The sequence below is a fragment of the Lissotriton helveticus genome, chromosome 8 (genome assembly GCF_964261635.1).
Source record: "Lissotriton helveticus chromosome 8, aLisHel1.1, whole genome shotgun sequence".
NCBI lineage: Eukaryota > Metazoa > Chordata > Amphibia > Caudata > Salamandridae > Lissotriton > Lissotriton helveticus.
This window is the reverse complement of record NC_136069.1, coordinates 46,286,797-46,312,292: the sequence shown is the minus strand read 5'-3', so window position 1 is coordinate 46,312,292 and position 25,496 is coordinate 46,286,797. Positions and strand designations below refer to the sequence as shown.

General features: G+C 45.3%; 2 protein-coding genes across 3 annotated transcripts in view; one reads left to right on the top strand and one right to left on the bottom strand.

The window, feature by feature from the left end:
- Positions 1 to 25,496, top strand: part of LOC144772324 (uncharacterized) — a 517,545-nt gene that overhangs the window by 372,096 nt on the left and 119,953 nt on the right. The gene's annotated exons all lie outside the window — the stretch shown is intronic.
- Positions 1 to 25,496, bottom strand: part of LOC144772326 (uncharacterized) — a 124,577-nt gene that overhangs the window by 17,027 nt on the left and 82,054 nt on the right. Inside the window, exon 6 of one of the 2 annotated variants that reach the window (XM_078656567.1) lies at positions 2,468 to 2,629. The exons of the other annotated variant lie outside the window; for it this stretch is intronic. Within the exon in view, the coding sequence (XP_078512693.1) occupies positions 2,468 to 2,629 (162 nt within the window). The remainder of the gene's footprint in view (positions 1 to 2,467; positions 2,630 to 25,496) is intronic. 2 annotated transcript variants of the gene reach the window in all.

The following is a 25,496-nucleotide window of genomic DNA, read 5'->3' as shown; positions in this document are numbered from 1 at the left end:
AGCAAAAAGGCTCCCTGGTTCAATGATGACCTTAAAAAATCCAAGAAGACTTGCCGCACCCTGGAGAAGAATTGGAGAAAAGAACAAACCTCAGACAACATGGCCTCCCTCAAGACCGCCACCCGCAAACACCACCAACTGATTCGATCCGCCAAGAAATCAGCATTCAAGGACCGTCTCGACAACAATTCTCATAACAGCAAGGAACTCTTCAATATCGTCAAAGAATTCACCAACCCTTCCGCAGCATCCAACGACATCACTAACTCCCAAGACCTCTGCGATGCGCTATCCTCCTTCTTCTACAACAAAATTGCCGACATCCACAATAGCTTCAAGAATACTCCTAGTGACCAACCCGCCCCACCCCCTTCAGATCCCACCCCTCCAACTAACTACCTCTGCTCCTGGAACCCAATCACCACTGAAGACACCATTCGCCTCATGAATTCAATCCACTCTGGCTCGCCTTCTGACCCCTGTCCCCACTACATCTTCAACAAAGCTGACTCCATCATCGCTCCCCAACTCCGCGATGTCATCAACTGCTCTTTCAACTCTGCCACCTTTCCAGAAATCTGGAAACACGCCGAACTCAGCGCCCTTCTGAAAAAACCCACAGCAGACCCCTCAGAACTGAAAAACTACCGACCCATATCCCTCCTACCTTTCCCGGCCAAAGTCATCGAGAAAGCCGTCAACAGCCAACTCGCAGCCTTCCTTGAATCCAACAACTCCCTGGATCCCTCACAGAACGGCTTTCGAGCCAAACACAGCACCGAAACCGCCCTCATTGCGGCGACCGACGACATCCGAGCACTCCTGGACAACGGAGAAACAGTGGCCCTCATTCTACTCGACCTCTCCGCCGCCTTCGACACTGTCTGTCACAGCACCCTCATACAACGCCTCAACAACATCGGCATACAAGGAAAAGCCTTGGACTGGATCATCTCGTTCCTAGCTGGGAGAACCCAGAGAGTCCGACTCCCCCCATTCTACTCAGAGCCCACCGAAGTCATCTGCGGCGTACCTCAAGGTTCCTCACTCAGTCCCACCCTCTTCAACGTCTACATGAGTCCTCTCGCCTCCATCGCACGTCAACACAACCTCAACATCATATCCTACGCCGATGACACCCAGCTAATCCTTTCCCTCACCAAAGACCCCAACACCGCCAAAACCAATCTTCACGAAGGTATGAAAGAGGTAGCCGAATGGATGCAACAGAGCCGCCTAAAACTCAACTCAGACAAAACGGAGGTGCTCATCCTAGGATCCTCCCCCTCTGCCTGGGACGACTCTTGGTGGCCTTCCGCTCTGGGATCAGCACCCACACCCACAGACCATGCACGTAACCTTGGCTTCATTCTAGACTCCTCTCTCTCAATGTCCAGACAAGTCAACGCTGTATCGTCCTCCTGCTTCAACGTCCTTCGCATTCTCAAAAAGATCTTCCGCTGGATCCCCCTCGACACAAGAAAGACTGTCACCCATGCACTGGTCACGAGTCGACTGGACTATGGCAACACACTTTACGCCGGAATTACAACAAAATTGCTGAAAAAGCTCCAGCGCATCCAAAACGCGTCAGCGAGACTCATATTGGACATCCCGCGCCAAGAGCACATCACCGGACACCTAAAAAACCTCCACTGGCTTCCCGTCAACAAAAGAATTACTTTCCGCCTCCTTACCCACGCACACAAGGCCCTCTATAATCTAGGACCCGAATGCCTCAACACCCGACTGTCCTTCTACAATCCCACCCGCCAACTAAGATCATCCAATCAAGCCCTCGCCGCAGTCCCGCGGATCCGAAAAACCACCATGGGTGGCAGATCCTTCTCCTTCCTGGCTGCCAAGACCTGGAATTCACTCCCCACCCACCTCCGCCTTACTCAGAACCACTTCTCCTTCAGAAAAGAACTGAAAACCTGGCTATTCGACAAACAGTGAACCCCTCCCTCTAGCGCCTTGAGACCCTCTGGGTGAGTAGTGCGCTATATAAATGCCCAAACTTGAACTTGAAGGGTGAAGCAAAGGCGTTTGTAGACACATGTTCCTGACACAGGGCAGCTGGATGATGTAGAAGATTATATTTTAACAGACACACAAGCATTGCACATTTGATGATGTTGGTCTCTAATGGCCGGTGTACAAAAGGAACACACAGGCAAGTCATTTATGTGTATTTGTGAATTTCCTGTGAACTTTAGAGCTAATTTGTACAAATGTAAAATCTCCAAATCTGGAAGAAATTGGTTGACAATGTGTGTGTGGTGTCTTATCCCTACAGCAGTGTTGAGGATGTCGCTTCGTTCTGCTTCAGCATCATCATCATCCATTGGCTCAAGGGGCTGTTCTTCATCCCAGGGCACATTAGTTTTAACACATATATTGTTTAGTACTGCAAAATCCATGATCATCTTTCAAAGCAGTTCTGGTGAATACAGAAGCAAGCCACCTGTTAAATCCAGACAACGAAACCTGGTCTTCAGCAGGCCAAAGCTTCTCTCTCTGTTATTTCTGGTTCGGAAATGTGCATGGTTGTAGCCCTTTTGCGGGTTAGTCTGGGGATGTTCAAATGGTGTCATCAGCCACGTCTGTAGGCCATATCCTTGATCAGCTGTAAGTGGAAAGTAAGAGTACTGTATTAACTGTTGTTCATATGTGATTATGCAGGACATGTGGTGTATGTCATGTATGCCAACATTTTAAGTAATATTACTGACTGAAAAGATTAGATGGAGTGTTTAAGATAGAGTTGCACATTGTTTGTAATGTTTCACTTAACTTACTGTGTATCATGTGATAGGCATGATAGGGGAGGTGTATTGCAGAGCATGATTTTTTTACTGAAATGTGTAATGTCTTCGACTGTGTAAGTGATACCTTGGTACAGATTTTGTATGGTACACACTTTCCCTATATGCACATGGCACACCTTGGCAAATATTTACTATGAAAGTGACTGCACTAAATCACTTTGAAAGCACAGAGATGCAACATATTTACATTCATTGTTTTTCCCTGTGCTTTTCCCTGCTCTGCAAAAAATCGGCTGCCATGGTCCAGCGCTTCTAACCCTGTACAATGGTTCTCAGATGCCTGTGTCGTCTTAAGATTGGTTTTGTGCAGGAAGGGATACCTTCCTGCACAAAAACAATAATTTGAAGTGATTTCCTCCTTCTATGCATGCTGTAGAATGCAGTGCACATTGAAAGAGGGAAATTTAAGGAGGAGAGATGTTACCATATATCGTCATTGTGCCTCGCTACACAACTCCTGGTGGGGGTAGAGCATTCTGATGCATTTCCAGGTTTACCATTTTTTGTACATCAGGAAAAACATCAGAGTACGTGGTTGTTGCATGGAAACACCCACAGCCACACTCATGTCACACCCCTTACATGCAAAGTGTTGTGTGAGAAGGGGTGATATTTACAAGCACACATAAAGCCATGCAGGGTGGCTTTCTGTGTCCTGGGTTCAAACTGGAATGGTCTGGTGAGCAAAAAAACGATGGATTTAGGCCCAGATCTCTGTACTGGGGAGAATGTATGAGCTTGTTCTGCATTCTGTCCATCAACTGTTGTTTTTGCATTTGTCACCCTGAGTGGGACGGGTATGCTCAGACGTGAGTCCCGTGCTCTCCATGCCACTGGAATCAAGCTATCCTGGCTGATATGGGCTGAAAGCCTGAAACAGGTCCTAGGATGCTTGTTTCCAGTCCAGGGAGGACCTGGCTTGGCAGTTCGGGCTGGACTGTTCCCATGAGGCACAGGGTCAAGACTGATTTGCCTATGGCTGGGTTCAAACTGGAATGGCATGGCGAGCAAAAAAACGATGGATTTATGCCCTGATCGCTGTACTGGGGTGAATGTATCACATTGTTCTGCATTCTGTCCATCAACTGTTGTTTTTGCACTTGTACATGTAGGGCAGCTGGTGGAGACTCCTGGGCGTCCCACGATGTGGGGTACCAGCGGCGCTAGGGGCTTGTACAAAATCCTACTTGTCTTCTGTGCACTGGACACAAGCATTGAAGGTGTGACCAATTACGTAGATTGTGCTGCACCCATGGCAGACACTTACTCATGCTGCCTTGAAAGCAGCACATTCAATAGATCTGCACATCAGCTTTCAATGAATTGCTTCCTGTTTCACTGGGCATTCAGTAATTAAAATGCAATTTTAACAGGTGTTTAATGTTTCCTTGAAGGCGGGTGCAGTCACTGTGTGCAGACGCATGCAATGTGATGCCTGTGTTAGCTATGGGACACCCTCTCAAGCCACAGTATGGCTGATCTTAGTGGGCACAACGACAGTGTTTGTGCACATGATGAGAGCTTCTGGTACGCCTGCTCTTGGGCCTGTGGTACAGTGCAGGCATATAGCCAAGGGTATTTCTTCATTTGCATGTGTTCACAACACGATGCAATAGTGGATACGTCGCCTTCAGGCCGCACCTTTGCCTTATGGACACATGTGTATTCAGCTTTCATGAGGTGCGTTACATGCATCTCTGGCCACCTATTTAATTACAAAGTGCCTTGGGGGCAAGCTTAGGGGGCACATAGGACCGTGACACCCAGAGGACACTGTTAGGCTGCCATTTTGACTGTATGTTATGTGTGTATAGTGCTGATGTGGATTATCCTTTGCACATTAACTTTTGCGTCCGTATTAAATGAGGCACTGAGAAGTGCTAGAAGCCCAGCTATTGGTGCGGATTATTGGGATAGGAATTATTTAATTGTTGCTTACCTACAAGTAGCCCATTCCATAGTGTCCATTTTGGAAACGTTCGTCGATGATGTGGTTTCAGAATATATATATGCATCATGCAACTCCCAGGATATTTGGTCACTACATTGGTGAAGATTCCCCGATGGTCCACAATGGCCTGGACATTGATATTGTGTGTGTGTCCTGTTACGGTACAGATGGACATTTGCTTCAGGAGGGACCAGCTGTACATGCGTGCAGTACATTGCCCCAAGAACATGTGGAAAGCCTGCTATGCCATAGAAGCCTTGTTGAATTTCCATCTGCTGATGTGTGTTGGGGAAATGGAGGTAGTGTTGTATGAGCTGAATGATGGCATCTAGGACAGATGGAAGGAAGGCTGAAAAGAGTCCTTGGAGATAGCTGCAACTGGTGCTGCTGTGGTTTGGAATGGCCCTGAGGCCAACATGTGTAAGAACGCCAGGAGCTTTCTCTGCGGTGCAATGTTGCAGACCCTGTCAGTTGGTGCTGTAGCCGTGGAGAGATCGGATGCAGCAGGGTCACCAAGGTCACCATGGATGCCCTCTTGAGGCGATACATTTTGATGCCTTCTTCATCCCTGAGGCCAATGAGAGTGGTCCGGAGATGATAGATGCGCTTCCTTCTCCTGTACTGCCTTTGTGGTGGTGGAGGTGGGTGCCGATGTGGAATTTGGTCTGCTGGTGGTTGTCGTCTTCCCAGACGAACTCCCAGCTGCAAGATTAGGAGGTCCATGCGGTCTAATCTGCAGCAAGATTGCTCTACTAGGCTTTGCTTTAATTTCTATGGCACATGCGTCAGTACCTATGCGTAGGTTTGTGAGGCGCAGGGATTCTAACAGTTTTCAAGATGCGTGATGCCGCCAAGACATGGGTTGTCGCGGGGAATGTTTGTAAATATCCTTGTGTATGTAATGCGGGACATTTTACATTGGATCGCCAGCGCCAAGACACCCTTGGGTATTCGCGCGCTTAACACATTTATTAAGATAACCTTACATATTTTAATACTTACGTGGTACAGCAGGTTCTCGTGCAGTTCCATTCCGACACAGTGCTGTCTTCCGTGATGCATCTCCATAGATGAGTCACTTTATAAATATGGTGTAAATAAAAAAAAACACTGATGCGTCACAAAAAGTGAAGCACCGGTGGTGCAAGGGGCTTGTAAATATGCCCCTGAATGGTTGAGCATTTGCAATATCTTCTGGAGACCATGAGGAAGGACTTGGGTATTTGTTGACCTTACTGAGGTCCAGAATGGGACGCCGTTCTCCCCACTTTTTCCTCACAAGAAAAAAGCAGGTGTAGAAACCCATTCCCCTTTGAGAGTGTCAAACTCCCTCTATGGCACCTTTCTGCAGCATGATGAATGTCTCCTTCCTGAGCAACTGAAGATGTGATGGAAGAGATTTTTGTTGTGGATGAGGAGGTGGAACTGTAACAAACTCCAGGGTATGGCCATACCTTATTATATCCAGGACTCATTTGTCTCTGGTAATTCTTTGCCATTGATCATAATAGCGAGAGATGTGTGCTTCTTTGGAAGGTAGGGTAGAGGGAACAGTAACAGGCGATACGGACTGTCACTGTTTTTTAACAGCATCTCTAGATTGTATGGGATGCTTAGGCCTAGGTTCACTGGAGTATGCAGCTTGTGGTGGTGCACGATAAACCTGGTGCTGTTGGTAGGAGGGCCAAAATGACTGGTAAGACCGAGGCTGGTGTCTTTGGAAGGCCTCCATGAAAGTAATATTCTTCCTGTCCATGAGCTCCATGAAAGGGAATCTTTCTATACTGGAGCGGTCCCACGGATCTAGCGGTGTTGGTGTTCATCTTAATGGCCTGTAAGATGTAATCTATGTGCTTCCTGACAAAAGCATTGCCATCTAAAGGCATGTCCAGAATTTTGTTTTGTACTTCAGGGTGGATATAGTCGCCTACGGCCCATCCTGTCTGAGGATGGCCACACCAGCAAGATAACAACAAGCATTTACAATGCAACGGTCTCGGCATTGCAAAAGTTAGAGCTATTAGCATTGTAAATGAACGCGAGTTTAAGGTCTTCACATTGTAAATGACAAGGTCTTTTATTTATGTTTTAAAAACAAAAATATAAATAAAAGTCATTGTCATTTACAATGCAAATAGCTCAAAGTCGCGTAATGTGTATGGCTAACTACAGTAAGCCTCCTGACGAGTGCCCTTTCACTTAATTTTTTACAAATGAAAGCCCTGGCACTTTTTTTTACAAATTAAGCACGGGTGGTGTCCGTGTCTGTGCATGCAGCCTGCTCTGTTTGTGTACTGCGAGTCTGCTGCACGTCGTTTTGGGGGGTAAACACCAACACGCAGCTAGGGTCCTGCTTATATGTTAATTTTTCATTGCAGTGTCATGTAACTCCAATGCTTAGCTTTTTTTGACGAGAAGTTTGTGTATGATTTAAAAAAAAAAAATAAACAATTGTTTGTTTTTCGTTTAAAAAAAAAAATCATGGTCTTTTTGTTTTTGAAGCTGCAAGAGGCGGTGGGGATCTTCTGTTCCCGCACATGCAAGCATCACGTTGATGACCACACCTCATGACGGCTTTAGTTCCTGGTGCATGGACGGATGTGTGACGCAGGAGGAAATACAATGTCCTAACACAGCCAGGGATCAGGAGAAAGAAACCAGAGCCTATCTCAGAGAAGCAGGGTTCTCACCTGTGTTGGCTAGTTTACAAGCACAATAAATGTTTTTTTGTTCACATATAGGTCTGTCAGACCTGTTTCAGATGTTAGGCAGGAGCAATCCGGAAACTCTCCATGGAATCTAGGCTACCTTATTAGAGGTAGAATGGGAAGTGATTGATGAAGATCTCGAAATCTGAACTGCACTTTTAAGTACAGAATATGTTTCGTGACAGGCATGTACACAGATATTGACTGGCTTCAGTGCAAAGCATCAGCGCTGTGAGTGGGCGGGCTGTAATAACTAACACATGGAGCGTGTTATCAGCGCCGCGCGCCTCTCTGCAGACTCCCCCTGCATTCCACAGAGGCGCGCGACGCGATCCGGCCTGCCGTGGAGACAAGACCTGGCCGCGCGCACAACGTTATCCTATGGAAAAACGCTGCGCGCGGCCAGGTCTTGTCTCCCTTCGGCGTCTCAGACTGCTGAGACGCCGACAATAGTTCTCTGGCGAGAACGCGTTTTCAGCGCGTTATAGCCGAGCCCTAAAAAGCAAGGTAAGCTACATTCATTGATGCATCGAAGATCTTGGAAGTAGATCTTTCTCCCTCTAATATCCTCCTTGCCTCTAGATTTTTATCTTCTGGAAGAAGGTTCAAATATGGTGCGATATCGAACCACATCTGGCGGTCATATCGTCCCAGTATCACTAGAGCATTTACTGCACGCACAATAATCTGGCTTCAATGTCCTACCAGATAAGCCAGTGCGTCATCAGGGGCATTGTGTTTTTTGTCTATCCTAGGTAGGACTGCAATAAGTCGCTAACGTTCATTACTTTTACTCCTTCCTCCCAAATAGGACCAATTATAGGGATTGCCATTACAGTCTTTCGGGATTGATCTTTAAAATCATAAAGAAAGCAGCCAGACTGCTTGATTGTCATTGGCAGTTGAAACCGAGGCGCAGTTCTTTCATTAAAGCATGGAAACAGCCTGTCTTCTGGCGGAGAGTCTGCTGATTGAGGAGTTGGAGAAGCAGGTATGGAAATATGTTCTTCCCACTCACTGCCAGCTGGTCAAGTGCTCTGAATTTCTCCTTCCTCCACATCATCATGAGGATACATCCGGTTGTGGAGGCACAACAATATCTCAGTTCTCGGTGTCATTCTAGGTATGGGAGGAGGCATGAGCGGCAGAGATGCCGGTGGAGGTGGTGGTCTACCCTCAGGTGAAGGAAAACGAGTGAGATAATCCTGCAACATGGCTTGTAAATCATGAACTAATGCTACAGGAAGGTCAAGCATGGGCTCATTAGCAGGTTCAAAATACTGTGAGGTTTTGGCAGAACAATGCTGATGCAAAAACTGCTATGGATAATAGTACTCATATTTATCATTATCTTCTTGATACTTTACGAGAAGTTGTGAAGGACTTTGTGCGGGGCCAAACAGACCATCATCTTCATAATCTGACTCTTCTAAGAAAGAAGCAGGAGGCAAAGGTGAAACCATTGAAGAGTTCTGAAGAAAACGCCTAGTCGACGACAAGCACATCGACAATGGATAAAGGGGAGTAAATTGCACGGACGGTGGCGGTGATGTTGAAAATTTCATGATAGGAACTGACGATGTGGTTGTTTCCGTCAATGCACTGACTGTCGTAGCTGTTGTGGTCGTTGACGAGGATGTGGTCGTCGATGGTTCAGGGACAGTCAACGGAGCTGGTTGGCGGTGATGGTACCTTCGTTGACGTAAAAGCATCGCCGGTGGAACAGCCGTCGACGGTACAGAATCAGTAACCAAAGCCGATGGTGGTTTTTCGACAAAGAGAGCGTTTACCATTATGAAGGGAAAATATGCCCAGATGGTGATTTTTGCATCAATGGTGATCTTGAAGACGGTGTCGTCAGCAATGAGGGTTTGTTAGTGATCTGAATCTTCACTATAGAGTGTTCTGAAGAGGGTTTGCATGTTTTGAGGCCAATGGAGTTGAAGGATGGAATTTTTTCTCAGTAGGAAATAAACGCATTCCTTTTTGTGAGAAGCTAGCAGAGTCATGACAAGACTTTTTGGAAGCATTTCTATGGCCTTCGGGAGATTCCTATGACCTCTCTCTCTCATTTTATGTTTTTACAGAGAGGAGTGAAATGTACCTACCCCCTCTGTCTTTTAGGGTTTCGGTTAAAAAGGTTCTATAAATTTTGCATTCAATACCTTGATGCTGAGGATACAAACAGTATATACAGTCTTTATGGGGATCTTCAGCATTAAGTCTCTTCTTACCGCAAGACCCACATGATCTGTAGAGTCCCTTCTTAGAAGAATCTGACATGGTTTGCTGGAAACTGGAGAATATATATCAGAAGAATGAAGGAAAAAAACTGAGCGTAGGTTCAGGGAGACACCCTGTCACACGACCTGCGGTAGAAAATCTGAGGAACTCAGCCTCTCGTGGGAGGGTTCAACGGGATGCTGTCGCGTGATTGGTTATTGCTTAAGTTTGGTTCTTTTATTATTTTATTTTTTTTACAAAAGAATATAGATAGGTTATTGTACTGACTGTGCATTGCATTGTAGCCTATGATTATAGTATTTACTGCTTATATAATGATACAGTGTGGACTCCCACATGGGGATGATTCATGAATGTGAATCTATGAAATATCCAATACTGGAGGGCTTTAAAAAAAACTGCCACAATAGGATAAATCAGGACTGTTTTGGGCACTATTACTCTCAAATCGATTAGGGTGATTTATGTGAAGACTTTTAATCAATATCTTTCCCTCGAAGGTTAGTAAGATACACAGGACAGCTTTATTCTACTAAATATAGGGCTACAGAGCAATGCTGATAAGGGATTGTATGGATTACTTACTAAGACTGGAATGTCACTGCTGTGGGGATTGCCTTAAAACAGAGATGTCAAACTTTTTCAATGGAGAGTCAGAAATACAATGCTTTTGTTAGTCAGTGGGACACTCAAACGTAGCGAGAGAAGTCGATCTTCCTGGGAAGTGCAGCCAAATGGCATTTTAGGCAGCCCTGTTAGTCAGAAATTGAGCAAAACATAAAAAATTCCCTCTGGTACTGTTGAGAAAGAATACGTGCTTTAGTAGTGTTGGAAAAGAAAACGGTCTGCTGCATGGCTCAGAAGGGCACAAATCCATGCTTCTAAATCACTGTGGCAACCATTTATATATGCACTAGAATCACTGTTTTGACTTAGACTCAAAGCATGGCACCGAGGTCTACAGGGACAAACCATATGCACCTTTGTCATCTAATGCAACTAGTGGGCTGTACAGGACTGACATTGTAGCAGCACTGTGATTGTAGCAGCAGGAAGGAATATGCTACTTACCAGTATGCATCTGTTCTTGGCATGTAGGGCTGCTGATATTCATATCTGTGCATAGATCGCCGCCTAGTGTTGGGTCCGGATGATTGCACATTGTTGTCCTGGAAGAGTCTTCGAAGTATCACGAGATAGGTGGCTCCCCCCTTGAACTACAGTGCGCATGGGCATCCTCTCCATCCCCAGATTGTTTTTCGCCATTGTGGCAGAGATGGAGTATAGTACAGTAAGAGATGTCCATGCAAAGAGCGAGTGCTGCAGCTGCGACAGGTACCGGGGAGGTGGGTGTGCGATATGAATATCAGCAGCCCTACATGCCAAGAACAGATGCATACTGGTAAGTAGCATATTCCGTTCGAGGCATGTGGGCTGCTGAATTCATATCTGTGCATAGAATGTATAGCAGTATCTCCCCTAGAGGTGGCCGCCTGTGCCAGCTGCAGCAGTCTGAAAAAGAGTTTTGAGAACAGTTTGTCCTACAGCAGCTTGATGTTTGGAGTTACATCTACGCAATAGTGTTTGGTAAATGTATGTATGGTTGACCATGTGGCTGCTTTACAAATTTTGTGTAAAGGGATATTTCCTAGGAAAGCCATGGATGCCCCTAGTTTGCGTGTAGAATGCGCCCTAGGGGGAACTGTTAAGGTGCGTTTTGCTTTTAAGTAACATATCTGAATGCACTTAAAGATCCATCTAGCTATCCCTGATTTTGAGATAGGGTTGCCTTTGTGTTGCGGTGAGAAAGCAACAAACAGCTGTTTTGTCTTACGAAAAGCCTTTGTTCTATCTATATAGTATAGCAGAGCTCTTTTAACATCTAGAGTATGCAAGGCCCTTCAAGCTACTGTCTGTGGGTTCTGAAAGAACACTGGCAGTTCTATTGTTTGATTTATATGAAAATAGGATATCACCTTTGGCATGAATTTAGGGTTTGTTCTGAGAACTACTCTATTTGCATGTACTTGAATGAATGGCTCTTGAATAGTTAGGGCTTGTAGCTCGCTAACTCTTCGAAGTGAAGTAATGGCAACTAGGAAAGCCACCTTCCAAGTAAGAAATTGTAGTTCGCATGAGTGTAGTGGTTCAAAAGGTGGTCCCATAAGTCTGGTTAAAACGACGTTCAGATTCCAGACAGGTGAAGGTGGATGTTTTGGTGGAATTACTCGTTTGAGTCCTTCCATGAATGCTTTTATAGCTGGCACTGTAAACAGTGAAAGGTGTTGTCTGTTTTGGAGGTATGCTGCCATCGCAGCTAAATGTATCCTGATGGATGAGTAGGCTAAATTGCAACGTTGTAGGTGCAGAAGATAGCAAATGATGTTTTGTGTAGAAGCATCTAATGGGTTTATGTCGTTGTTTCTGCAGTAAATGACGAAACGTTTCCACTTTGCTGCATAACATGCCCTGGTAGTGGGTCTTCTTGCCTCTTTGATAATATTCATGCAGTCTGGAGTCTGGAGGCAAGTTGAAGTATCCAAATTCTAGGATCTCAGGAGCCAGATCGCCAGGTTCAGCTGTTGCGGATCTGGGTGTTGGATTTCTCCACGGTTCTGAGTTAGAAGACTGGGTGTGAGTCGCAGTCTCTGATGAGGCACCACTGATAGTTCTAGGAACGTTGTGTACCATGGTTGCCTTGCCCACGTGGGGGCAACTAGGATTAGCGTTAGGGAATGTTGGTGCAGTTTGCGTGCCACCAGCGGTATTAGCGGTGCTGGGGGAAAAAGCGTACGCAAATTTCCCGGACCAGTTCATCCATATCGCATTTCCCTGCGACTGCGGATGTGGGAACCTGGCGGCAAAGTACTGGCATTTTGCGTTTTCGCTTGTGGCAAGCAGATCTATCTCCGGTTGTCCTCACCTCCGGAAGAATGGTTGGAGCACATTGGGGTGAATCTCCCACTCGTGCATTTGTTGACTGTGTCTGCTGAGCAGGTCGGCTATTTGATTGTCCTTGCCTGGGAGGTGTTCTGCCATGAGAAACATGTTCCTTTGAATGGCCCATTTCCATATTCTTTGAGCTAGGTGCGACAGCTGAGGGGAGTGTGTCCCTCCCTGTTTTTGAATGTAATACATGGCCGTCATGTTGTCCGTCCGGATCAACACGGTTCTGTTGCACAACTGTTTCTTGAACGCTTTTAGGGCTAGGAAGATTGACATCAGCTCTAGAAGATTGATGTGCATCTTTTTCTGTTGTATGGTCCATAAGCCCTGTACTGTGTAATGCAGAACATGGGCTCCCCAGCCTAGCAGGGAGGCGTCCGCCGTTATCACTATTTGTGGGACAGGCTCTTGGAACAGTTGCCAGTTGCAAAGGTTTTGTGGATTCCACCAATGCAGAGAGTTGTATGCACGACTGGTCACCAACACTAGGTCTTTTAATTGTCCCTGAGCCTGGTTCCACTGCCTTGCTAGGCACTCCTGTAGCGGACGCATGTGTAGTCTGGCATGAGGGACTATGAATATGCACGAGGCCATCATGCCGATTAGTTGCATAAACACCCGAGCTGGCAATGAGTGTTATGGTGTGAACTTTTGGATTAACATTTGCATACTGTTGATCCGTGCTGCGTTTGGGTATGCCTTTTCTGCTAGTGTGTCTATTGTTGCTCCCAGGTACTGTTGTATGTGGGAGGGTTGCAGGTGTGACTTTGGGTAGTTCAGTGAGAATCATAGACTGTGCAGGAGATGAATGGTTTTTGACATGTGGCTGGCACATTGCTGGGCCGATGGCGCGTGTATTAGCCAATCGTCCAGATATGGGTACACATGAATGTGTTGTCTCCTGAGATGTGCCGCTACTGTTGCTAGGCATTTGGTGAACACCCGTGGAGCTGTTGTGACACCGAATGGTAGGACTTTGAACTGGTAGTGTTGTCCTTGAATAGTAAACCTCAGATACTTTCTGTGAGCAGGGTGTATTGGTATATGAAAGTATGCGTCTTTGAGGTCTAGAGTTGCTAGGAAGTCTCCCTGACGCAGTAATGGCAAGACTTGTTGCAGAGTGAGCTTGTGGAAATGCTCTGATAGAATGTACAGGTTGAGGGGCCTGAGGTCCAATATTGGTCTGAGCGAACCGTCCTTTTTGGGAATGAGGAAGTATAGAGAGTATACTCCTGTCCCTTGATGTTGAAGTGGGACTGTACATTTACATTTACATTTACTGGTTCTATGGCCCCCTTTTGCAGCATACTGATGATCTCTTGCTGCAGTAATGTTATATGTTCCTGTGACATTGGCCGGTGTATGGGCGGAATGTTGGGTGGTGTTGATGTGAGTGCTAGGCAATAGCCATGTTGGATAATTTGCCGAACCCATTTGTCTGTAGTGATGTTTAACCAGACTGGCAGGAACTGTTGTAGTCTTCCCCCGACCGGTGTTATATGGTCTGGGGGTAGTGCCAAAAAGTCACTGTTTGGTGTTAGTGGAGGATCTATTGACATTGCCTCCACGACCTCTGCCCTTATTATTTCCTCGGTATTCACCACGATTAGTGTTTTTATTGTATGTGGATTGTGTATTAGTCTTGTATGTGGAGGATTGCTGCGATGTGTTACCTCGCACTCCTCCTCTATAGTTGGAGCGACGAAAGGAGCCTCTGTGTTGTTGGGATTGAAGAGCTCCCATGGACTTTGCAGTCTCTGTGTCCTTTTTCATTTTGTCCAGAATTGAATCAACTGCTGGACCAAACAGAAAATCTGGATTTTTAGGCTGGTTAAGAATTGTAGCCTGTACCTCATTTTTAAATCCAGATATTCGCAGCCATGCGTGCCTCCTAAGTAGTACGCTTGTGTTAATAGATCTGGCAGCTGTATCTGCCGCATCTAGAGCACATTTAATGGAGGCGTTGGTGATGAGCTTTCCCTCCTGTATGAGTTCATCTGCCTGGTCTTTGTATTGGCTATTCTCCATGAGTTTGCTGCTTGAGCTGCTACTCTCTTGCCTGATGCTTCTAAGATCTTGGACTCCTTGTCAGGAGGAGCAGCCTCTCCAGTAGTTTGTGAGTTTGCACGCTTTCGTGCGTTGGATACCACTAAAGAATCTAGAGGTAATTGCCCTTTGATGTAAGTAGGGTCCACTGGTGCTGCCCTATACTTTTTTTCTATCCTCGGATTGATGACACATGCCCTAGCAGTGTCCTTGAAGATGTCGGGTGCGTGCTTTAAGACGCCCTTTAACATTGGGAGTGTTTTGACACTTTTTTCCGATGTAGCTAGTGTATCGAATAGAAAATCCTCTTCTATAGCATCTGAGTGCATTTCTACGTTATGGTAGCTTGCTGCTCTATCTATTAGAGAGTTAAATGCCACTGTGTCTTCTGTGGGTGATGGTTTAACTGAGTATACCGTAGGGTCTGTAATGGGTAGAGTCCCCTCATTGTCTGGCTCACTCCACCCCCCCCCCCCACCCCATGGTTGTGAATTGGGGTCTATATGTGGGTCTTGTGGATATCCGAAACCCACATCTGCATCCTGATCCTCTTCTGGGTTATGGTCAGAGCGTGCAGGTGATTGTGGGGCATATGGAGTAGTAGGCATAGCTGGAGAGATAGGCTGGAAAAGAGTAGGAGAGGTAGCACAGTCCCTTTTCTTTTTCAGAGGTATTGTAGAAAAGTCTTCAGCAGGAGCTGGCCTTTTCTTCTTGGTATAAACAGTCACTTTTCCAGTGTTTGGGTCAATATGAAGTTTTGACTGATCCTCTGTGGAGGGATCTGGATGGATGAGCTCCTCTTCCACAGAGTTGTGTTTTGGTGGCGATGTATTTGGCTTGACCTTTTTCGGTTCGATGCCTTTGGCTGTTTGGACCGGTTTTGGTGCCTGTATCGGTTTTTGAGGTTTTCTGACAGGTTTTGTCGGTCCGATCTCCTTTGCGGGTTTAGCCACTTGTTTCGGACTGATGGGTTTTGTCGGTTCGTTAACATCTTTAGGCTTTATAGGTGTCTTCAGAGCCTGCGGCTTCGGCTCGATGCCCTTTTTTGGATCGATGGGCTTCGGCTTGACGGGTTTGGTCTGGGGAACCTTAGCTTTCGGTTCGACGACCGCCTTGGGCGTAGCCCTTTTGTCTTCGGTGCCAGGCTTTTCCCTTTTTTGCCGATCGAAGTCGATTTTGTCGATTCAACGGTTTTGGGCCTCGAAGTTTTGTCAGGAATGGTGGCCTTCGGCTCGGCGCCCTTTGGTTTTGTGACCTTCGGTTCGACGACGTTCGGTCCGAAGACGGTCGTGTCGATGACTTTTGGTTTTGATGGAGCCGGCCTTGGAGTACGTGTCTCAGAAGGCTCTTTTGGTATGTTCTTAGCCGGGCGGTATGGCGGGGCTATAGAACCAGTTTTTTGATCTTGGCTGAGGCCTAATGGCGATGCCTCGACCTGAGCCTCTGATATAGGTGTAGTATCTATATGGGGCGGTGTACTCACGGTTCGCCCCTTGTTGTCATCGGAGTCGTCTTCGACAGCTACGATGTCTTGTTCATAGCCTTCCATATCGTCGATATAGTATTCAGAGTCGTTGTCGGAGTATTGTTTGTCTTGATCCGAGTCTTCGGCGAAGCCTAGTTCATCCTCATCGTCGAAGATATCCTCGGGCTCCGGTGCCGACCTCTGCATTTCTTGCCTCGCCGCCCGCCGATTCCGTATTGTCTTTTTGGATCGGAACTGGGCACAGGCTATACAGTTATCTTCGTTATGGTCTGGAGATAAACATTTGTTGCACACTGGATGCTTATCTGTGTGCGGGAACTTGGAGTTGCACTGCGGGCAGTATTTGAATGGACTTCGTTCCATCGACCGTCGGTCCACGTGGCGTCGAGAAGGCCTAACGGCCCGATTCGACGACCGAAGTGCAACAAAAGTTGAAGAAAGTCTTTCGGTACCGATCGCAAACAATACCGACGAAAGCGAAGGCCTTTTGGTCTTTTAGAAAAGTTTTCTTTGATTCCGAACTTGGAGTGCTGGAAGGTACATCCGAACCCAATGGCGGAAAAGAACAATGTGGGGATGGAGAGGATGCCCATGCGCACTGTAGTCCAAGGGAGGAGCCACCTATCTCGTGATACTTCGAAGACTCTTCGAGAACAAAAATGTGCAATCATCCGGACCCAACACTAGGCGGCGATCTATGCACAGATATGAATTCAGCAGCCCACATGCCTTTTTACTTTTTACCTACAGGGAGACTGACCTAATGGTAATTACTGAGTTTTTTAGTTGATCTAGTAGCTGCCTGAAAAGTGGCCCTTCGCCCATCAATGTAGGACATGAATGTTGCGTCTAATTACCCACACCGGGATCCTCTTAGTATCTCCCACATGGTAGTCGTACCCAAGATGGAGGGTTGGCAGGAGACCGCAGACAGATGTACAGGGATTTCACAAAACATTCCAGGGATACCTTCAAGTGGGTCAGACGGGGGAGTGTTGATGAAAACAGACTGAGGGTCCCCTTTAAGCAAGGGAGTTCCACACTGCCTTTTCCCAGGCCACTGTTCTCTGACAGCTCACCTCTGCTCCTCCCCACAGAGTAACAAGTAGCTAAGTGGGGCAGCTTCCCTTGCCTTCGTAACCTTGTTTTGGGTTTCTCCTGCATGGAGACTCTCAGCTCCACTCCACTGTTCTGCTCAGATTCCCTGAGAAAGTAATACTCTGAATCAGTCTGAGTGTAGTAAGCAACGGGCAGAGCTGCTCCGAAAGGATTGCTAAAATACAGAACTATTGTCTTAAACATTAGTATAAAGATGGGGCAGAAACTTCTAGACAGTGTGCTAGAATTTCTTGTCCTGACTGTAGTTTTCACACAAGTATTGACTTAGAACCTCTTTGAACTGTCAGTAACAGGAGACTATCACAACCCCCCTTACTAGTTTTGGGAACAATAACCTGGGCAAATTCAACCAATCTGCCAGCAACATCTATCTGTACCGTGCAATAAGGGAGAGCGCTGACTTACTGCTTCAGGCTGAAGCAAGCCCTAAAGGAGAATAGCGGTAAAAGGAGACAAGATGAGTCAACCACTACAGGACAGGGAGGAGCTCCCTTGATAACTGTGTCAAGGGAGAGGTGCAAGGGCCCTAACAAGTCTAAGCAGAGGAGGTGGCCGCAGCAACAACTAAGATTGAAGGTGTTGTGAAACTCAACAGGTTGTGATGTGGTGCAACCACCTAGTGCTCAGAAGCCCAGTTCTAAAATTCCAACCGCAGACTAGGTTAATACTGTAAAGAAAGCGACAAGTATGCTGAGAGGAGATCAAAATCAATAGAGGACACTCCACCAGCAAAAGGCATTTACTGCTGTGACCCTAGGTAAGCACCTAGTTTTTCTTCCAACTAGTGGGGTTTTATGTCTGAGCAGGAAGCAGAAAAGAAGCAGCAACATTCAGAAAGACTTTATAGCACGGTGACCCTGGTGCAACATTCGCTCAACTAATGCAGCTGCTTAACCGAGCCGGTGACTTTTAGATGGTGGGTTTTTGTGACTAAGGCCACGGAGGAAACGAAGCAGCAATATCCAGAAAGACCATGCACACAGTGACCCAGATGCAAAATTCGCTCAAGTGATGCTGCTGCTTACCGGAGTCAGTGAGCGTTAGTGCCCTGGTCAGGAAGTCCGACCACATCAGCTAGGCCAAGGTGAGACTGTAAACATCGTTCCTTGGTAGTCTGCTCAGGACACACAGCACGAGGGCAGTGCTGCCACCACTGACCAGTTACAATGACAGGTGCTGCCTTCCACTGAAAAAACTGAGGGGGTTGGGACCGGATAACTAGAGGTCAAGGAGGGCGGGGTGAGTCAAAGAAGAGGAACTGGGGAGGCTATGCGAACCAGCAAACAATTACGGTTGGGTTGCCCCATGGATAAAATTGAATAAAAAAAACTGCAGGGAAAATCCCTCAAAAGACCCTATTAGTTGCGACAGAGTACCAACAAGACCTATTCTACTAGAGTCATTGTAGAGCCATACAAGAACCTGTAAACAATTGTTGATATATGATAGTTTGTACTGTATAACATTGTGCATGAATTGAGTAGAGGTTCCTTTCTCAAGAATAAGCTTTTGTAGGAAATTGATGTATTGGCATGGGTTTGTCGTCTTATTGAGTTCTGGGTCTCTAACCCAGTGCCAATTCCCTGGGTAATCCTTGGACTGCTCGACTTCACCACCTGTAGCATCAAGTGCTACAGGGATGGGCTTGGTGCTCAGGTTTGTGCTCAGTACTAAGATGACGGCGCAGAACACCAGTGATGAAAGGCTCAAAGTGTCAAAACCTGACCCCAGTGTCCCCGGTCTGCCCCAAGACTCCTAAAAAGATTCTACTAGTAACATTGCTGAACGGACACACTGCAAGTGACAGAGATAGCAATATTAAACGCCGACTGTAAGTGAATTGTTAGTTGTTAGAACTCTGCATCTCTTAGTTTCTGTTGCCAGGAAAGGATAGCTCAGGGAGCTTCACAATCACAGAAGACAAAAAGCAGTAGTTTGTAAATTAGAATCCCAGCAAGGAAGACTCTTCCTATCATCCTTCCAAGATGGTAAACGGGGTAACATAAAATGGGTAACAGAAATATCTGCTATTTACAGTGCTTAGAAATGGCAGAAGTACAGTATTTAGAGCTACATATGTTCAGAAATCCAGTTTCTGATAGCTAGGTTGCTGTGTGCATTGCAAACAAAGATGTGTGTTTTATTAAAAGGTCTACAAATGTTTCAATCGTGGGTTATCAGTACATGTCTAGTGAAGATTTTACATTTGTCGGGCTCCTTGGTGTGTAAATACTGTGAGAGTCCTATCAGTGTCTCAGGAACGGCATATCAGTGCATGGTGCTGAGCAATAAATACCAATACTAAAACATGTGAATGCATTTTAACTGGAGACATGATTTGAGAATAAGAAGCTTCAGACGAAACCTTTTGGAGGGCTTATGCCTGTGGGGCAGCTCTGCATGTATCCTACAAGCCACTTATGTCCTGATATAAATGCAGTGAATGCAGCAATTTTTGGGCATTCTTGAGCAATCTGTGGCTAAGACGTTCCCCAACCTGCTACCCAGAGCTAGGTCAGTGGGTAATGTGCCTGCTGCAAACAACTGCATGCAAACAGGCATAGATTAAAATCCTGTTAATTGGGCTGAAACACTTACATTTTGTATTAAATATGAATCTTTATAGTATAGTGGTTTTATCTACAACTAGCAGCCCGTCCCGACGTTGTCCGGGTATGAAATAGAATGTGTGTAATGTGTGAATTTGGCAAGGGCAATTTATTTTAAAATCTCGCGGTAGACAACATTTTTTATTTCATTAGAATATGGATGGAGAAGGCCCAGCTGCAGCCCTGGTTGATGTTAGCAGGCGCGTGTAATTGGTGTAGTGATCCGCCGCCTGAGCCCGGCTACAGCCCTGGTTGATGTTAGCAGGCACGTGTAATGTCATTGAATGAGAGAGTTATCAGCCGTGGGTAAATCCGTTTAATGTGAGAGTTGAGTGACAGCGAGTAGGAGAGGCTGCAGTAATTGTCCCCGCAGACACGCTCATTTGCGTGTTCCCCCGCTTGAGGCCCAGATGCAGGCCTGTTTGATGATAGCAGGCGCGTGTTCCCCCGCTTGAGGCCCAGCTGCAGCCCTGGTTGATGTTATCAGGCGCGTGTAATTAGTGTACTGATTCGCCGCCTGAGCCCGGCTAGAGCCCTGGTTGATGGTAGCAGGCGCGTGTAATTTCGTTGAATGAGAGAGTTCAGTAACAGCGCGTAGGAGAGGCTGCAGTAACGTTACTTACGAGGCCTCCAGGTGAACGCGTTTGTCACGCACCCAGCACACGGCCACAGCAGACGATCTTCTGATTAATGTACGACCCACATGGCATGAAGGGCGGAACGTAGCACACGCCCCCAGCGTTTCTCATGCCCCAGCGTGCCCCTTGATGCGGCGCAATTGCGTTCACATGGCATGAAGGCCGGACACAGGCCCCCAGCGTTTGTCACGCCCCCAGCATTTGTCACGCCCCTAGCCCACGCCCACAGCACAACGCAGACACGCCCACAAGGGCCTACTTTGCTGGCACGGTTCTTTTACCATTTAAATGTATAGAGGAATTGGCCTAACGGCTAAGGCGCTCGACCTCGGACCTAGGGATCTGGGTTCGAGTCTTGGTAACGACGCCAAACATCCTGTGATTCTGGGCAAATCACTTAATCTCCCCGTGCCTAACAAAAATGAATGTGTGTCCTCATGTAACGTAACTGGTGCTATGTAAAGCGCTCTGATACCTGATTCAGTTCGGGTCAAGTTCGCGCTATATAAAACTGTGCTGTGGTTACTGAGATTACCCGCCTCAAAGGTTTGGGCTCTCTCTTTATAATATTAGTATGGATTTAAGTATTGATTATATATTATTTTTATGGTAGTTTACCAGACAATGGAGCTGCTTCATGTGCCATATGGAATACAGTGTAAGGCCCACATTATGGCACACGGTCTGTATGTTAAACAAGAATGCCTAAAAAGAAACAGAAACAAATAAAAAAAAACATGATCTATGGTGAAGTAGTTGGGTTACTTGAATTGTGAAAAGATATCACTACTCAGTTTCTTTATTGACAAACACTTATTATTTAAAATGTTTTTTAGGACTTGTAGAGTGTGAAATTTCCAGTTACTGTATGCTGGTGCTATGGGATAGGGGAAAACAGAATAAACCAGCTAGTGCCTAAAAAGCTAGGCTTTGATTAGTTCCCTAAAGGACACGTGATTGGCTGTAGCTCTGAGTATCAAGTGAGTGAATGCCAGAGTATAGCAGTAACATATGAATAATATCTGCCGCCTTGGCGGAGCCTCTGAATAAAGCACACTTTTAGAAAAAGAACGGAAAATGGGCAAGGAGTCAGTGTAGAATGGTACCTTATGAAGAGTTTCTTGACAATTTCGGACTATTGTTGAATTGCATTCAATGATCAAAATTTCTGTTCTACCCAATTTAAGCTTTAGCCAGATTGAGTTAATCCATTTACCGGTTTTAATCCGCAAGCACAGAAGTTGGATTACATGTGAGCAGGCTCTAGGGTTGTAGGAAGAATAGTCTGTGTCTCGTCATTGCAAGTCATGAATTCTTAAGCCGAATCATCTAATAAGATTGACAAGCGGTGAAATTAAAAATTAAACATGGCTGGAGGACTCCACATGGCATAAACTAAAATGAGGACAGAACATGTGGCAGAGAGTGTTTGACAGCAGTTGTCTAAACATGAACTAAAAACAATAATTAATGAACATAATGCAGAACAAGGTCATACATTCACCCCAGTACAGAGGTCTGGGTCAAAATCCATTGATTTTTGCTACCCATGCCATTCCAGTTTGAACCCAGCCATATGCAAATCATTCTTGACCCTGTGCCCAATTGGACCAGTCCAGCCCGAACTGCGAGGGCCGGTCCTCCTCGGACTTGAACCAAGCTTCCTAGGACCGGTTTAAGGGTTTCATTTGGCTGGGTCCAAACTGGGGTGGCGTGGTGAGCAAAAGAACAATGGGTTATACCCAGATCTTTGTGACTGAGGGAGAATGTTTGCATTGTTCAACATTCCTGCCATCATTTGTTCCTTTTGCTAAACATGAAGTAGGCTGTTTGAAGGCTTTATGCCTAACAATGGCTTTATGCAATCTGACAGCTGGAGTCGCATGAGACAATATCAAAAGGGGCGAAACAGATCAAGCAAAAGTAGGCCACTTTGAATATTATCAACCTGGATCATTGGTGCTAACTACATCGTCCTGGGTCAATCTGGATGAATTCAGTGATCTTGCACTGGACTATCCTTTCAGGTAGTTCAGCCACAAATAGAAGCAGTGAACTGAGATGGTAGTTAATAGGTCTAGGTGGATCATCTAGTTTCTTTGGCAGTGGGCTAACTAATGATAGTTCCAAGATGTGAGAAGTGCAATCTTGCTGACAAGAGAGGATCATAACGTTGCTCAAGGTTGGAGCAATCCTATCTACAGCATCCAAAATGCTGGCAAAGAAGAGAACCCGTTTTTATTGATAGCATAGTGGATTTAGCAATGTTGATGGTAAGAGGTGAGAAAGAAGAGAAGATTACCTGATTGGAACAAAGCAATATCAGAGAATCCGATGGCGAGTTAGAGGAGGTGAGAGTAACATGAATGGTTGATATTTTAGAAATGAAGTTAGTTTTTCGTATAGTTTGAGTTAGAAAACTCATTACAATTCTACAGGAAACAAAATCATGAGCATGAAGAAAGGAATCTTCAGCTTTAATACTATATATGGTGGTCTATGTTGGCACTTACAATAACAGCCTTTCGTGCATACATTTGGCCACTGTTATGCTACGGACCACAAGTTGAGTGGAACATGTGGGCAATTTGTCTGAGACTAGCTGAAAGTCTCAAGTAGAAGAAGGCACTCTGGTTAAGAGATTCTTCCCCAACTCGGGTAATTCACATGGAGCAGTTTGTCACTCAAGTAACCGCATGGATCTGCTCTTAAAATACTCAATGACGTCAACTGCATGCCTGATGAAGGCGCAGCCCATCAGTTCATCCTTTTGGATCTATCGGCTGAATAGGACATGACTGATCACTAGAGAGTGGGCCACACATGTTCATTGAATGGGTCGTACTGAAGTGGTGTGTTTAATTTTTAACTATTCAAAAGCAATTGACTAGGACTAGGAACCATACATATAAAACTACGTTGGTGATGTGTGGTGCCCTCAAGGCTCGATCCTAGCTCTGGGGCTGTTTAATCTATACATGAAGCCACTGGGAATCCTACTGCATCTTGTAATTGTTTTAAAAGTTGTTACAGGCACATAGCAATAAGAATGCCTGGATTAGACGTTTCTAAGGCAGACATGAAATTCCTTTAGCTGTGGATCAGTGTTATGGGACAAGATGATGGGAAATGCAAAACGTATTATCCTCCATCAAACACCTGATTTTATCTCAATAATGCAAAATGAATTGATCGTAAAGTCTGTTGTGAGAATATCCTATTTGCAGATAAATTGGAAGCATTAAAGCAGACTAATTGTCTGGAAAATTGCTTTGAGTGTTAGTTGTTGAATGAATCATATCCAAGAAAAAATGTTTTTTGCATTTGAAAATCAGTTGTTTATATGTAAGCAGTTCAATATATAAGTATCCTTATCTTAACTAGATCAAAAGAATCTCCACCATCGTCTAGCATGAATTAGATCCTCCAGTATCAATTGGCGGGAAGAATGCTGTGGACAGAAATGTATAATGATGCACTGAACTTAAGCATTAAAAGTGGTGGTGAATTGTCCATCGAGTCAGGAGGTGTAAATGTAGTTTCAGGAAGAGAGTCTGTAATATCTAGAGAATTTAGCTTAGACCAGCCATCTTTTATAAGTTCTTGAGGGCATGGGGGAAATCCCCATCTTGCTAAACTGGAACCAATCAATTAATAAAAAAGATACTCTGTCCATTGACAATGACCTTATGGTTTTGTATAAGGACCTCTAAGAAACAGGGGTGATATATAGCTTGGCCTTCTCTATGAGTGGGCGATGTAATATGTTGTTGTAAATTAAGAGCGTTTAAACGCCCATGATATTGCGCCACCCCATGGTCCTCATTTAGGCAAGCTATCCACAAGTTAATATCACCTAATCCTAGAAAGTAGGCATAAGGAGGGGGGGTTCACACTTACCACCTCAAAAAGCACTTTAATAAATATGCCCTCTTGAACAGGAGGGTGATAAATAAATAAAATTAAATAATACAATTACGCGTGACTACATAAAATAGTAGATTGTCAACTGATTTTATAAGAAGACTTTATTGAACATGTCACCGTTAACTATTTTTTTAAGTATAACTTCTACTCTTTCCCAACTCTTTGATTTTGGAGGTTTTGGTTTAGAATCCTATAGCTTTCCGCAGGTAGTACTTTAATTCAGGTGCTGTATTCTCACCCAATTAGGTTTCAGTTAATAGTAACCATCTATTATCTCTCTATCATGTAGACCTCTTATCAGACATGCTGTGGCCCTGGTGAAGTACTCCTCTTGGCCCCCTTGCACACTTAGAGCATGGCTTCCATTTCAGGCACCTAAAACAACACCTGCCCTCTATCGTTAAACCCACCAACATCCATGATTTGTTTCTAATGACGCTTCTTGGTACAGAGCTTGTACTTGTCTTTATCTTCTTTCATCAAATATTTGAACGACTTTCTCTTATTCTATGTATTGTTTACGTTACTGAACTTCACCAAAATGGATGTAAAGAGCATCAGATACTATTAAATAAAACGCGCTTTGTAAGAACGCAAAAATAAAATTGATAGCACCTGTCTCAATAAATCAACAATATTCAATGAGACTTACAGGTGAAGATTAGTGGGTAATGTCCTCTCTCTCAAGACATAGGATCGTATATGGAGATTAGACGTTGGGGTATTCTGGCACAAATGTGACAGATTTCTTGTTCGCTGTATTGCACATGTCGTATAGCCTATGGAGGAAAGATCCGCCACATTTGATGGAGTACCCCATCTGGCAAATTCTAAATAAGATCCTTATTTAAAAAACCTGCATTGACCTGGAGCGAGAGCAGGGAGTTGTATGTGCCAGGGGGTTACGGAACTTGATGGGAAATCATTATAGCTAAATTAAAAAACTACTCTCCACTCTAAATCTCCTTCCTCCTAGTTTGTATTGCTCCCA